We start from the raw sequence: 16,282 nt of genomic DNA, 5'->3' as shown, positions 1-16,282 counted from the left end.
TCCTGCAAAGAGCCGAAAATCTATTTCAAACCTAACCCCATGAAGGACAGTAGCTTCTGTAGCTGAGGTTGGGGATGTTGTTAAAGGAAGAGAGGAGTATAATGGGTATAATGCCATGAATTTCAAGAGAAAAGAAATAGAAAAGAAGCTGATTAGGCAAAAGGAGGAGGAAACTTGCTAGGAGCTAACAGCTTACTACTCCCAAAGCCTGGATTGGGAGAGCAGAACTGCCACTAATGGTGTCACACATGGGTTCTGAAGTGGCCATATGAGCTGGGTGTCTGTAAAAGCCTGTAAGGCTTTTATGTTCTTTTTTTATGTGCTTAAACTCTTGCTACTGTGATATCTATATGTGACAGAATGTCCTGGTTACATCGTATCTGTATGGAAGCTCAGAACAAAATTCCCGATTTACTGCAAAGTGCTGTGTGAGATGATAAAGGAAAGGCCCAAAGAAAGGCAGTATGATTTACTTACTCCCCACTGCTGCAATGTATTATTTGCTCCTTAATGTGATTGCTTTCCAAATATTCCTCTGAAAGGACACAATGCATCACATTCATAGAAACATTTTGAGGTTTTGTCCATCTTATAAACTCAGCTGTTGATTATTGCCAGAATTGGAATGAAGTCAGCCTGTAAGTAATGGGCAGACTGATCTCTGTGAGCTCTGGCAGTAACCGCTGTGGTTGTTCAACAGAGGATGGCTCGAGGTACTGAGAATATTAAATGAAGTCTGTGTGAAAGCAATTTTATAATTCTAAATATTTTGCTGTGGCAAGTTGATTTTCATTATAGACACGTGCTCCCCTGTGTGTTGGTAATGTGTGGGTTGACACAGAGATATTATGAAAACTTCTGCTGTACTGAAGTACTGTGTTTTAAAAAACAGTACAGGCAGAGGAATGGCTCGTCTAACACTGTTTTTAACAAAAAGAAAAACCAATTCTATTGCAGTGCTGAAATACAATTCAATACAAAAAGTACAAGTAATACTGTATGAAAGTCCAAGGACTGTTTTCCTCCACTTTTCTTTCTGTGCTCATGTTTGTGTTTTCTAAGAAGCATTTTATACAGCTACAGCCAAAGTAAATAGTAATATGCTGTTAAGCCTGGGCTTCATGTCCACTAAACCAATCCACCAAAATTCTGGGAATGTTTGATCTCAGTTTTCATTTAAGCTCCATTTTCCTGGTTTTTTCCCTGAAGGGACCCTCTATAGCCACTAGATTTGAAAAATGAAAATGCACTTTTTTGTTAAAATCCAATAATAAACCCATATCTGCTATTTTTTTCAGCCAGCCATAAGCTTTGTGATGTTAACCAAGCCCACAAACGCTTTTTGCAGAATGCGCTTGACAGAGAATCACTTTTATAGAAACCTCCTGTTACTCAAAAGATTCATAAACACCAGACTTTGACATTTATTACCAATAGGTGCTAGTTAATCTGCAAAGCAATGCCACTCATAATTTCCTAAATAATTATTTCCTAAATAATTCCTATTTCCTACCTAAGGTCTGTGTGGTTTTAGGTCTTCTAATGATGCTTTACACAGCACCTTGGTGTAACTTTTTGCTGAATATGATTCCACCAAAACATTGTGCTAAAAACAGGTGGCAAGTTGTCATTTCACAGATGCAGGAGTTGCTGAAAATGATCTTGTTATTTCCAAAGGCTGTCTAATAGTGCTTTAAATTAAGCTTCTTTAATGCATATTTAATTTAGAACACAATAAGCCTAGTCTGAGGTGTTGTGCATTTACAAATCAGCTGCTAAAATCACTTGAGGATTACCAGATGTGCTTATTGATCTTCTATGCATCTTTACAGTGTGGTACTTTTAACCCATTCTGACTAATTACAATTTAATTCCATAGCTCTTAGTACCCAGAACAAGTAACTGGGGTACATAATAAATATTGCTACACTATTTTTCCCATAATGTGTATTACCTGTCGTTACAAGTAAACTTCAGTATAATTTTGTAATGAAAACTTACTAATGGAAAGACATTTATTTGTTGTTTGAACTTCCTTCTGTTTTGGAGGTTTAACTTTAGGCGCAAGACTGCCTGTACAAATATATAGATGCTATTTCCTCTCAGCTTCCCAGTCAAGAAACTGGGGGAGAAAAAGTCTGCCTGTTGCATTATTCATTCAATTATTCACTTGTGCATTACCCACAGACCTGCCAAGTCTTGGGAAATGTACCAGCTCTACTCACCCCTGTTAATCATCTGCCCTACTTCATCCCCAGACATGTTACACAATTACCCCCATTTGCTTTCTTTCTATTAGAAGTGCCCATATGACCTTTTAACCAAGACTTAGCACTCCAGTTTGCTACCACATGGCAACCTGTATGCCAGGAATTACCTGCTTTTAGTGTAGCCTTGGGCAGTGATAGTCTTCATGACTTATTTCTTCATCAAATATCTGTCCACTTGTCAGGCTTTTCCATAACCAATCTCTGGTTTGATCTGTAAAACATGCTTCACATAGCAATGATGGATAAGTGGTTCTCTAAGTATTCCCAAAAGAGAAAAGCCACATTCTATACTACCCCTCAGGCTATGCTTCAGTGTCATTTTAATTCTCTGGTAGTGTAGCTGTTGGTTTTAGTAGATCTAATAATGATTTACACTATGGGAAATGAGAGGAGAATCAGCTGTTGAAACAATCCATCTGTTTGAAACAATTTACTTAATAAACTTACCTTTATAGTAACATATCTTGATTACTGCATACATATTACTTTCGTCTTTGACAAAAGAAAAATTCCTTTATTACCTTAATGTAATCTGCTGTGTGTGTGGGAGGCCAATGTCGATTATGTTTGGGAACTGACAGCAAGGTTCATAATGGTATTAAGGCAATAAACTCCTTGGAAATCCATCCCTGGATGCAGTATATGAGAATGGAAGATGGAAATGAATTAAAGGTGCTGTCTTCTTCTCCACATCCATGTAGAGAATAGTTTATCTGCTTCTTGTTTCTAATCTTTTCAGTTTTGACTTCTGACATTACATTGAAGCTTATTTGGTAAAGAGGATGTTCATGGTTACCCCTCCTCCTCTGTGTTTGCCTGTGCAGAGCACTGGCCCTGTTCCAGGTTCCTCTCCCCCCATAACCGGTGTTTTCTTTCCAGGACGCCTCAACTGGTGGTCCACGGTGTGCACAAGCTGCAAGCGCCTGCTGCCCCTGGCGACAACGGGCGATGGAAACTGCCTCCTGCATGCTGCCTCTCTGGGTAAGGGACAGTCTGGGCAGGAAACCTACTGCCAGAAATAGTCACTGCTCTTCTCTAGCCCCAACCAAAGCTCAGAAACTCATCAGATGCAAAGATTCGCATTAAAAGTCTGGTTCTGCAGCAGTATGTTCTTCACATTTCACTGTAGTGTTGTTTCCCTCAAGCGTGCCTAAAGCAGGAAAGGAGAAGGTTTATCAGGATATAAAAATATAATTGGAAGAGTATCCAAACCCATGTGTCACAGACACCAGTTGATTTGTATTTTTTCTTAAATTTTTCATGTTCCCAGCCTAACAGTTCTGGAACAGGCAAATTCCAGGTGCTTCTGCAGGATTGTCCTCATTATGCACAAGGAATTTCATTCACTTTCTTGATTTTTCTTCAAACAGCTCTGTGCTGTTTTCAAGAATGCAGTGTCAAGCTATTATCTCTGTTAGTTCCTTGTAGGTTTAAGCATATGTGAAACAGCATTTGGGGTGAATTAAAATAATTTCCAATTGATTAATTGTTTATACAAGATTTTTGAAGCCTTTCTGCAAATCAGTAGAAACCTGTGAAGCTGCAGGTCTTTGTGCTTTCTACATTCTAACCTATTATCAGGAAACTTAAATTTTGTTGCAGTTGCTAAAATCTTCCACCAGCAGTACTCCAAAAAGTGACTTTTTAAAAACACTGGGATTTTTTAATATTTTGAAGAGACTCCTCTTGTTGAAAGAAGTAGTAAGAAAAGAGTTTTTGCTGTTTCCAAGGATCGTTTTATCTTTGTCTCCTTCATTTTGTATGTTAATTACTGCAAATGTTTGGAGTATTTTGACCTGAACCCAGCAGCTGACAGTGTGGTAACTGAAACATGGGCACAGGACTGGGGACAGCTCGGCTCTCTTTTGGTGTAGGTTACTATTCCCAACCACATAAAGATGTTTCATTATCTTAAAATGAACTTGAACGCCTGTGGCTGGTTGCATTTTTAGACTTACTGTAATCTTGAATGCTCTGAGTGTTGAAGCCAAAGGAAATTTCCTGCTGTGTAAGAGCTGGAGCCTTTGGGTGCCGGTACGTCTGTGATTCTGAGAGGTGCCTGCAGTGCTCATTAACATCCTTGTGCCTGCTGGCAACTGCAGCTAAAACCAGCCTGTGCACTGAATATTCCATGGCTTGCAGCAAAGTTGGAGTTACCTGCAAGCAAACAGTGAACCAGCTCAAATCCTTGGTCATTCCTTAATCGAAGTTTAAAACGTGTTAGAACTCCCTCATGTTGTTCATTAGCTTTTTTACATTGACTTTCTTCTTTAGAAATGTTAAAAACAGTGAGTGAATTATTTGCCAGGGGGAATCTTCAGCTATGTATTAGCTATTTCTGTTTCACTGCAGCTTCTTTAAAACTGGATGTCATCTTGTGCTGCTTTAGGGATGTGGGGATTTCACGACCGGGACCTTGTTTTACGGAAAGCCCTCTATACTATGATGAGAAGTGGAGCTGAAAGGGAAGCACTGAAAAGAAGATGGAGATGGCAACAGACTCAGCAGAATAAGGAGGTCTGTATGGCCCAAAGACGGCCTTGTTAATATCATTTAGGGTTAAAAGGATTCTTCTGAAGTTTGCTGTGAAAGTTTTGATTCCTATCAAATTCCTTGTGCTGCCATTTTGCACAGGGAAAGAGATACTTATATTTAAAATTTCATATCAGAATGCAAAGGTGTTTGTAGCTTTGTGGGTATAACTATGCAGAGTTTTGGGCCTAAAACATCTAAGATGGGTTTGGAACCTGTGGAAAATTAAATGTATAATTTAGCTATTAAAAGCATTAAAAAATGAGTGGATGAAACCCACAAAAGAGAGAGAACCCCATTTAGGAAAGATCTCCTAGAACCATGAATTAGGATTTTTAGAGCTGTGACCAAATACTGAGTGGATGTTTTCTAACTAAAATCATCTGTAAATTTGGTTTGACTGTTGATCAAAAGCTGTACCTTCAGCATGTCATTATTTCCTGAAGATATCTGTGCCTAAGCAGTGGCTAGAAAAGCCAATTTTCAGGAGTAATCCTGAAGGCAAACAAGTGAATGTGCTAACTCCACAGTTGGTAGTTCAGAACCTTTTAATAAGTTAGTACAATTTCACCTGAGTAGAAATGTTGAAATAGTAACGATCCAAGATACTGAACGGAGTCATGTGTGAAACTCAAGTTAGTTGTAAACACTGCTACAGAACTCTGCTTACACTGTGTGTCAGCAGCGTGGTGACAGCATTTCCTTCTGTCCCATAGTCAGGTTTGGTATACACGGAAGAGGAGTGGGAGCGCGAGTGGAATGAGCTGCTCAAGCTGGCGTCGAGCGAGCCTCGCATGCATTTCAGCAAGAATGGGGGCACTGGTGGGGGGTAAGTTCAGAGCATGACAGAACCTCTGGGGCTTTATTCTCAGTAGGAAAACAACACAGCACAACTGAGTGAAGGTGTTCATAGCCCCACCAGTCTGCCTTTGCAACTGTTTTACTCTTTTGGCATGGTAGAATTATCTAAATATCCCATTGTAATATTTAGCATTTTGGTGCAGTTTTCTTGTACAGTTACCACACTAACTTGAGGTTACTTTATATCCAAAAGAGTCTGGATTTATTAAATCCTAATTGCTTCACCTGTGGAGCAAGCCTGTTGGCAGTATCATTTCGCTTTTCTCAGAAATATATTTGTGAAAGGTTTTGGGATGAAACAGTATCTACAACATTTAAATACCCCTGACCCACATATAGAATCTGCTTTAAATAGCCACTGTGATAAACCATCCCTTACTTTCAGTGCAGTTATTTCAAAAGGACAGGATATTGACCAGCCTTCAGAATGCAGGAGCTTTAGTTTTTGTGTCTGGTGTTTATCACTAAAAATATTTAGTGTTTGCTCAGTGCATAATTTCCTCTAGTTACTGTTTCCCCTGGAGAAAATCCCATGTGGTGATAAGTAAATTGACAAAATAAGGCATACAGCACAATGAGAATAACAAAGTTTGTAGAAAATATTCTTTGAGCTCTGAAAGAATATTCTATTTTCCCTTTAACCCTGTGATATTAAGGATAGGTAATACTAGGAATGCAAGAGGACATTGCTTAAAAAGTTGTCAGCCACAGTGTGTCTCATTTTCTTCTATTCTGAAGTGAAAAAAAAGATTTATTTGCATTTTAATCTCTAGTTTGTTTCTTATGTTTGTAGATATTTTCCTGTTGATACGTTTTCTAATGCAGTTCAGTTCATATTTCTATTAAATCTGGTCATTCTGCCCAAATTTTCTCTCGCCTTGTTCTGTTTAATTCTGTATGTTCCATGAACCACATAGTTTCAGTACCTTCTGGTCAGAGATGCCCTCAAATGTTATCTTTGCCAGGCAGTCAGCCTTCAGTTCCCAGGTACCTCCACAGGGAGTAGTACCGTTACATAAATAATGTTCTCATCATGGTTTGCATTTATCTTCTTTTCAAATCAAAGTAAAATAAATACAAATAGCCAACAGTTAATTTTTCCTTTGAAATAGTGAAAGATCAGGCAAGAAACTTACCCTATTAAACATGCAAATGTATAGTTCTCTTAACATGCATACCAAAGACAGAATGAACGTGGAAGAATGAATTATTTTCTTAGTTTAATGATCCCATGTTCAAAGTAGGGCCCTTGACAAGGAAAAGGAATATCAAAATAGTATTTTTGAGATGGGGTATATTATGTCCTCTAGTTAGGTGCTATATTAAGCACCTCAGTCTTTGAACTGTAGATGAGATGTTTTCCTTTGGTGTCAGAATTAGCTAAAGCATCAGAAGTTGTAGCTGCTTCAAAAGAATTCAGTGACAAACCTAACCCTGGAATTGTGCTACCTCATTCACCTGCAAACTTCTTATTTTTTAGAGTGAACTACATGCAAAGGAGATCAGCAATTGTCACTAAATTTCCAAAGATTTCTCCTTTGTGAGCACTCTCATTCTGAGGCTGGGAAGTTGAAAAAAGAGAAAAATACAGAAAAACCTGGTTCTTAAGTTCTTGTTTCCAACATGTACACAGAGCAAACTAATTATGAAGCAGATTCTTGTTTTGAAACAGATTAGCACCTCTTTCTGTAAATGTAAAACATGAATTCTAGATGAACATAATTGCTTCATTTATCTCCATTTACAAGCAAAAGCAGGGGTACTGAATTGAAGGAACTGCATTGAAAAAAGGAAAATGTCTTGTACCCTGTTTTTTGTTAAGAACCTAGCTATTGCCATCCTTCTCAAAAGAAAATTCCAGCCCCTTCCTTCATGGTGCAGTTGTCAGTCAGAGCCTGTTCTCGTGTGAGAGTGAATAGCACTGTTGTTATTCACTGTTGAAAACCCAGGTGCTGTCGTGGTGTGAGCTCATTCAGACTCTGGAAGTGGATGGTATTTGTATTTAGTCACCTCCTAGCTGTGTCTGTGCTGTTGGCATTATCTTATTAATAAATTCCAGGTACTTAAAATAGGGAAGAAGGGAGGGAATGCTGCTGTAATCTTCCTGTGCATTGTTGGAGTTTTATTTGAGGCAGAAACCCAGAACATTTAAACAGGAAGTACCTTTCAAATGCAAGTGTCCTCTGAGGTTTTGGACTTGGTTTGGTATTAAGAGTGCTTTAACAGCTCTTCATACACAACTCCTGCAGCCATGCAAGACCCTCACCTTGTACAGAATTTAGTTTAGACCATTTAACAAGACTTTGCCCTAAAATGATTTTTACTTGATCTGGTGTCTGTTACAGGAGTGCTATTTCTTGTTAACTGCTCAGTCTATGCAGCAATTATAGGGTGCAGATAGAAATGGTTCATTATAACATATTTATTGATTGTTAGCTGTAGTTTCTAAAGGCTAATACTTCTTTTCATCTGGTCTATTTTCAGTTCCAGTGAAGTACTGAAGCCAAGCATAGCCAAATTGCTGTGCTGATTCAAATATGGAACTCAGAGCATTCACATTCTGTGTTTCCTTTCCTTTAGTCAATTCAAGATACCTTTTTTTCTTGAAGAATGAAAGAGAAAGTTCCACTGTGCAATTTCCTGTGTTTGAGTTGAAGCCCACTGCTGACAAACACTGTAAGGAAATCAAAGGAGAATTTCCTTTCACTGTAAGGAAATCAAAGGAGAGGTTCCTACACCTACAGCGCTGCAGCTGTGGTTTGTGCTGGTTTTCATTTGGGGATTGTTAAGCAGGAAAATAAAGGTGTCAGAAATGGAATGGTAGCAAATTGAGCCATGAACTCAGGTGTCATTCTGATCTCCTGATTCTGGAAAATCACCAGGTTGAAGAACTTTATCCCTGTTGTTGTTTCAGTGCATCTCTGCTGTCTGAGGGCAACAATCTCTTGCTCTATGTGAATACCAAAACGAGCCCTAAACTCAGAATAGCTGTTAGAGTCTGTTGGACTGAGAATCTGGAGCTGTGTGTGGGCAAGGAAAGCAAGGTAACCATAGGGAGCTGTTAGGAGGAAACTCAAGGACATGAGAACAGATCTTGCTCAGAGTTTACAGGCGAGAGAGCAGCAGCCAGCCAGGTGGAACAGCAGGGTAGGTGACTTTCCCTTTCCAGCTTTTTGAAAGAGGTTTTCTTTCATTCCTGGCTGCAGTACAAACTGGATTTTCCATTAAGAGAGGGAGTCTCTTTGGAGTGCTGAGTAGGTGTCTGCTGTGTTTGGACTGGAGTACTAGTGGTCTCATAGGTCAGACTGAGAATTTTATTTCTATTTGTTTTTCTTTTTATTATTAATTTGCTCTTAGAATCGAGGTAATTTATTTAATCAGAGTGTTCTGGTTGAGCAGGGTTCTGCAGTGCAGATTTACATGCTCTTGTATAAGTGGATACATGAAGCTTTACATGAACAGAGGAATTAATTTCCATTTCTTAAATTTTCTTTGCTTCCACGTTTTATTCACAAAATTATTTTGTCCACAGTTTTCGTGGCCATGTAGCCAGCATACATAAAGATCCCTGAAAACAAGTGGAATGATTAGTGGAGCAAAGGATGTGGCAGGTTGCTATGGATACTTACTAACGATGATTTTTCATTCTCATTAATCTTTAGGAAAATTCATACTGAATCCTCAGCAAGTGGCACTGAAAGAATATTAAATGGGCCACATTAATTACTGGAAGTGATGGTACAAAATTGAACGTTGAAAAGGTTTCCCAGAGAAGCTGTGAACTCTTTCTCCTTGGAGGTACCCAAAGGCTGTCTGGACACAATCCAGGGCTTTGAGTGGCCCTGCTGGAGCAGGGGCTGAATAAGGTTCCCCAGAGCTCCGTTACCACCTCAGCTACTCTGATTCTGTGGCAGTGAGCAGTGGAATGTGTAATAGGAATGTGTGCCTATGATCAGAGATAGTGAATCAAGCAACATGGTGATGTGGTATTGAAGAGTAAAAAAAGCCCAGTGGAAATCTGGAGTCTGTGCAGTCAGGCATGGTATCAGCTGATCAAAGGGATAGAGATCCCTCTGAATACAGCTGCATCTGGAATATGCCTTTCACTTCTAGAAACCTCATTAGCTAGGAGATGAGGAATAATTAGAGGATTTGAAGGAAAAAATTAGGACTGATAGGCTGGAAATACCAATGTGAGAAGATAGCTGGAAATCTTTCTGGCATATTGTCTTGCCAATAACATGATTCCCCTGAGTTGCTTTTGGCTGACAGATTACTCTGAGGTGACAGAATGAACTGCAAATGCTGAAAAGCTGTCACAGCCAGCTGTGGAGAAGAGTTCAGTAAGGAATACAGGAAGAAATTGCAAAATGGAGAATTTCGTTTGAACATCAGGAAAAATTTCCTGATGAGTCTGGTTTGCGGGAGGAGGGATCCAGGAAAGGAGAGGTGTCTCACTGCTTGACCAGTGAATGTGTCCTGCACCAGCCTGCTGGTGATCATTTCCATCCTGCTGTGCTCCTAGGCTGGGATGAAAGATTTTAAAGTGAAGTTCCAGGGGTGGGCTGGATGCTGTCAGATCTGTGAGAGGCTGCTGTGTTTGTCCCACACGCTCTGGAGCAGTGTCCAGACGCTTTTGCTCTGTTACTGTTGTTCACATACATGGAAAGTTAACCCCAGTCAGTTCTGGAGGTTCCCTGCACAGCTGGCAGTAAGAGGACAGGTGCTGCCTCCACTTAAGAGTGTGCCTGTGCCACCTTGCCCATCTTTATTTATCAGCACTCACAAAAGCTGTGCTCTGAGTCTATTATATTCTTAAGTGGCATTTAGCAGTGAATTCCTTTACTTTTGTCTGCTTCCCACAACCCTGCCATTTTTCAGTTTTCTTCCACCTAGTTTGTTTTTGGTTTCCAGGCAGAGGCAAAGGTTTGAAATGTGGTAGTGACATTAATGACATTAAACTGGGAAAACAGAAAGGGGATAATTGAAACCAAAAATTCATTAAAATGTTTATGCAGTCATAGAAGGGCTTCGAAATGTTCAGGTAGAGAAGTGGGGATTTTAACAGATTTATTTTTGCAGTCCATATAAAAGAATGATCCGTTTGGTAGAAAATTGACTTTATAGGTTGGATTTCTAAAGGTGCTGGGCATTTCCATCTCCTGGAAGATTGTGGGGCTGATCTAAAGTATAGTGAAGCTAGTTGGAAAACTTCTTTTTTTAAATGCTGCTGTTATTTTATTTACAAAAATGCATTTTCCTTTCCATTTCTTTTTACCTACTTTAGTTATTGAAATACAGGTTTCAGAAGAGTGGGGATATAAGTGACAGTGAAGAAGCAGCAGCTGCTGGGGTGTGTTGATCCACCAAAGTCTCATGGTTGGTTCAAGCTGGTTCATAAAGTCTCACTGCTGTGTCTTCCAGAGTGGACAATGCAGAAGATCCAGTGTATGAGAGCTTGGAAGAATTCCATGTTTTTGTCTTAGCCCATATATTGAGAAGACCGATTGTTGTAGTAGCAGACACGATGTTACGAGACTCAGGGGGAGAAGGTAAGAGCTTTTATTAGAGACCTCTGCACCGCTGTAAATCGAATCAATTGTAAACTGACACCAGCAAAAGACCCAGCTGTAGCATGCCAGTGTTTATGGCAGAGCTGCTGCCTTCTTCTGAAAGAAAAAAAAAGCACAGAACGATGCTCAATCCATTTCTATTAGATAAAAGTAAAAAATACAGGCTAATTATATAGCCTTGCTGAAAATCTCTTTATCCTAGATATTTGCTATTAACTTAAATAACCACCAAATTACAAACACAATAAATTTCTGACTGGTCTAAGTGAACAAAGTTCTAATTTCGCCATGTTATTTTGGTGCCCCTTAAAACTCTGCAGAAATCAATCTAATATGACTTTGAAAAATTGAATTGAAATGTGTGTATCATGGATTTTTGTTTTTAATGACTCCTTTGCAGCTTCTCACTCAAAAGTTTTGAATGTTTTATTCAGTTTGCACATGTGAGTACACAAATGTTAGATCCATATGTGGAGCCAGCTGGACACTGTCTGAGCAGGACTCAGAGGATTAAATTAATCTCACTTTCTACCATGAACTAACAGAATTCTAATTCATGATAGGGTGTTACTTAATTAAGGGGGGATGTTTGGCTGATTAAAGGAGGATGTTAAGCAGGTGACGGAGTTTACAGAAATTTATTTCCACCGGAAAATACTGCGTAATTTTAGTTTCCATTGCAAATTATGAACTACAAGTAATGAATGTAGATTATTCTGTCGGTTATTGAAAAACACTCCTCAAAGACAGGGCAGTCATTGGTCACAGCCAGAACAAGGGGTTCATGAGGGGAACTCATCTTGCAAATATTTCAGCAATAAAGACTCACATTTTTGTAACAAAAGGAGAAATAACTGGTTGGAAGCAAAAACATTGAGAGAATTGTCCTGCCCAAACTTGCTGTTTCCCATAGTTATATGTATAAACAAGTGTAGAATCTTTCAAAGGAAAATTCTGCCCCTCCAGATGGAGTATCCCATTCAAATTCTACTTGTCAGATTTTTTGAGTCTTTCTTTATCACTTGTACATGTTTATGTACATTCAGATATATACAGTGTGTGTGATGAAATGTGTGGACTATTAACATGTTTGTAATGTTTCTTATAGAAATCTGTTAATGCAAGGCACAAGCAGAGCATGTTACCAAATGACCTGACAGTATTTACTGGTGATTATTAGAAAATAATTCTTCCTAGAAGCATTACAGGAAGGTACAACTCTGCTTACATGTGTGAGAGTCATCAAGATTTTGTTATAAGATCATAATATCTTTACTAGTAAACAATTAGAGCAAGGAAAATTATGTAAGAGCAGAAGGTTTTCCTTATTGTTCTTCATATATTTCCTGACATTTTTGTAATTAAATTTTATCTGTTGTTGTGACTGTTTTGTGCATTGATCCCCACTTTAAGCTGCTCTCCTGGAGCTCTGAAAAAACTGCAGCACAATTGTTTATACAACTCTTGTCTGTTCTTTCACATAGTTACAAAAATCTCCTTTTTCTCTGCAGCATTTGCACCAATACCATTTGGAGGAATTTATTTGCCACTTGAAGTTCTACCAAACAGATGCCATTGCTCACCTCTTGTGCTGGCCTATGATCAGGCCCATTTCTCTGCTCTTGTCTCTATGGAACAAAAAGACCAACAGAGAGAACAAGGTATGCTTTAAACACAGCAGCACTGGCATATATATTGAATACAGGTCACAAAGTACTTTCTTTTACCTGTAGGTGTATTTATCTGTCAGAAAGGAAACAGTATTCACTAAATTTCATTGCTGCATGTTTAGGAGTCTGAGTGACCTAATCACAAGACAATGGTACAGTCCATTTCTTCCTAACAACTGGAATAATATCAGCAGACTGACAGAAACCTCATTTATCTGGGGCATATCTGTCTGCCTTCATTACTCCAGGTCTTACAAGAGCAATAATGTTACAATAATGTTAAATATTCTGTAGGATCTTCCTACACCTGTATTCCCACAGGAGAGGTGCTGGGAGAGAAGCCCCTACCAGATACCAAGCACGGCATCAGAAGCATTAAATACTCACTTTCATGTACAAGTTCATCCAGGTTAATTACAAGGGTCAGTGAATCAAAGTGGTGTTTGTTTTGTGTGACCTGATTGTACCTCTCTTACTGCAGGGCCTCGAATGCACAGGCTTCAGCTGTGTGGAGCAGCAGAGAGCATTTGGCATTTATTCTGGGATGAAGGGAATGCTGTAGCTTTCGCTGTCAGGCTGGTTGCTGTTGGAGACTGCAGCAGTCCAGCAGCAACCACAGCATTGCCATTGTCCTCCACGTGCTGTGACAGGAGGGAGATTGGCACAGGGATGCTCCAGCAGTGCCTGGGGTTTGCACCTTGTCAGCAGAGCAGCTTTGGGACATGGCAAGGGAGAGCCAGTTGTCAAGTGTCAGCAACAACAGCACAGGGGCCACAGCACATGGGCAGCTTTTGAGCTATCAGAATGCAGCTCAGAGCTGCACCTTCTTAAAAGGAGCATCCTGGAGAGCCAGGCCATTTATAACTTGTAGTATTTATGCTCTAACCAAGTGTCAGGAGCAGCCTCTGAAGCTGTCTGCACTACCGCAGGTACATACACCCATGTTAAAGCAGCTGCTGAGCTCTCTAGTGGAGGAGACAGTATGTCTGTATTTGAGAAATATATGTGGTCAGATAAATACTGATGTGCATGCCTGAAATTCTGCTTTGGCATAGAGTCCTGTATCAGATTATTTTAAACACTACTATAAATAGATATAAAGAGAAAACATGCTAATATCCCCTTGTCTGGAGAGGATTTAAAACAGATTTTGACACTTCTTTTTACCAGCACACAGCCCCTGGCATTCTGATGGGTCACCAGGGGTGGTCTTGTTTTGAAATCCAGTGGCTGATTAAAAACTGGTAAATACTTTTGTATTCATGCAGACTCAACTGATGCAGATGTTTTGTGCCTTTGTTTATGAAAAACACCGACTAAGTCTCAACTGCCCCTAAGATTGCTTCCTTGGCCTTGGAGCTTCACACACTGCTGTGCTCAGTCCGAGTAACACTGTAAGAGGTGTGGCAGTGGTTTTAAACAGCACTGTGTCAGTCTCGGTGTCAGCAATTTGTTGTACTGGCATGTTCAGAAAGAGTTAAAGTGTTGTTCTTTTTAGATGAATTGTGGCACTTGAGGCATGAGGATGAGAGCTGGGAAGTGCTGTGACTTCCTTCACAGCACAGAAGGCAGCACACCCAGCTAGGGAATGGCGGCAAAGTTTTCACTGTGTGATTCAAACTGCGATGGACCAACTAGCGGCTGTTGCTTGTCACTTATCCCGTCTGTTGGAATTAGGGCTGGTAGACGGTTCTTGGGGTAGTGTAGTTCCAGCTAGAGAGCCACTGCCAAGTGGGACCAACACTGACCATAGCTGCAGACCCTGCTTGGGTGTCAGGGAGGTGCTGCAGGCTGTGGAGTTTGCTTTAGGAATGAATGGGATGGATCCTGTTGGCAGTCGTGACATAAAAATACTCTTCTGTCAGATACTTGGGGAAATCCTACATTAAACCCCAGTAAAACGAGGGCTTACACCAGAGGGTGTTAAAAGTGTATTCGTCACATCTGCTGTACATTTATGCTGCTCCCGTGCCCCAGGACCTTGCAGTACGCTGTATTCTGAACTGTAGACTCAGACTCCCTGCTTATGCCCCCCGAGTTTCCCTCAGGAGCTCCGATCCCGTGCAGTTTTTGTGTCCATGCCGCTAGCTTTGGGAAGCGGCGCTGGCGGGGCCGGGTTTGCGGTTCAGCCCGGGCAGAGCGCGGCATTTCCTGGCGCGGCCGGCAGGGGGCAGCGCCCGCGGGGTTTGGGCCGCTTTGGGCCTTTCTGGGCAGTTCCGCGAGCGGCGACGGCTGAGCCGGGAGCGGCCCCGCCCGCAGCCACGGGGCCAGCGAGCCGCTACGGCTGCTGGGGCGGGGGCAGTGCGTGACCGAAACGCTGTCCCTGCGCTCTGACAGCGGGTGGCTTGCTGGACTGCAGAAAGGGTACGAACAGGTTATAACCTCTAGTGCGGGCAGGTTTCAGTAACTGAGTGCCATGATGTTTGGGTGGCTTCTCCAGGTTTCATTGCCCTTGGATTGTCTGGAATGAATACCCAGGGCAAGTCCTGAAGGGTTCTAGTGCAGAAAGGTAAATGCCTTGATTGGCTGTCAGAGGAGCAGCAGTGATCTGCACCACGCCGAGGATCTTACCCAGGCCCTCAATAGCTTTTACTTGTTTTCCTAATCAAATGGAAGCGAGTTGGTGGCTTTAATTAAAGCTGACATTGCTTTTTTTCTTAGTTTCTTGCTGGTGATGAATGATAGACACTCTGTGACATTTGAGTGTGGTCCCTGCGAGCTGAGTATAAAGCAGAGTCATTAAGAGGCAGAGTGCTGAGGTTTGACACACAGTCATTAGGGCAGAGCCCGAGCAGAGAGGGGAAAGAGCAGAAGAGCAAAACTCTGCTGGGCAGCAATGCTAGGCTGTAAGAGCAGTAATGGCCTTTGCACTGCACTCACTCAGAGGCCTCAAACTGACCTCCTAACCCATATATATATGGTGATCTCTGCCCTTCAATTATGTTAATTCAGTTTGAATCTAAAATCACTGTAGCTGCCTCTTGCTTTGTTTCTTAATGCCGATATAAATATATTTTTATTTCTTTGACAGTACAAAGGTACTAAACTAAAGAGACAAAATAATTAACAAACACATGAATCTCTGACTCTGAGAGATAGGCAGGAATATTGCAATTTTTTATTGCTTTCTGCTATTCTAATGGCTCTGTCTCCAGGAAATATTGATTGTGTAGTACAAATGGCCATGTGGCTCTCTCCAGAGGTCTCCCCTCCTCCACAGGTGACTATCGTTCACTCCAGGAGCAATCAGTGTATTAACCTCTCCCTCTTCTCTTTCATTGCACAAATACAAAAACAGGCAAATGGAGCCCAGTATAAATCATTTGTGGTGCTCTGGATGAGGCAATTCTGCAGCACACTCAAATTCTGCCCTTCT

At 40.8% G+C, this 16,282-nt stretch overlaps 1 protein-coding gene across 4 annotated transcripts in view; it reads left to right on the top strand.

Annotated features, from left to right (window-relative positions):
* The window catches only part of OTUD7A (OTU deubiquitinase 7A), a 128,768-nt gene that overhangs the window by 99,230 nt on the left and 13,256 nt on the right, over window positions 1–16,282 (top strand). For all 4 annotated transcript variants that reach the window (XM_019280832.3, XM_039557518.1, XM_039557519.1 and 1 more), the window contains 5 exons: window positions 3,150–3,251; window positions 4,660–4,787; window positions 5,519–5,631; window positions 11,088–11,215; window positions 12,748–12,897. In XM_019280832.3, coding sequence (XP_019136377.1) covers window positions 3,150–3,251; window positions 4,660–4,787; window positions 5,519–5,631; window positions 11,088–11,215; window positions 12,748–12,897 — 621 coding nt within the window. The remainder of the gene's footprint in view (window positions 1–3,149; window positions 3,252–4,659; window positions 4,788–5,518; window positions 5,632–11,087; window positions 11,216–12,747; window positions 12,898–16,282) is intronic.

The sequence above is a fragment of the Corvus cornix genome, chromosome 10 (assembly GCF_000738735.6).
Source record: "Corvus cornix cornix isolate S_Up_H32 chromosome 10, ASM73873v5, whole genome shotgun sequence".
NCBI lineage: Eukaryota > Metazoa > Chordata > Aves > Passeriformes > Corvidae > Corvus > Corvus cornix.
This window is presented reverse-complemented; position numbering and strand designations above follow the sequence as displayed.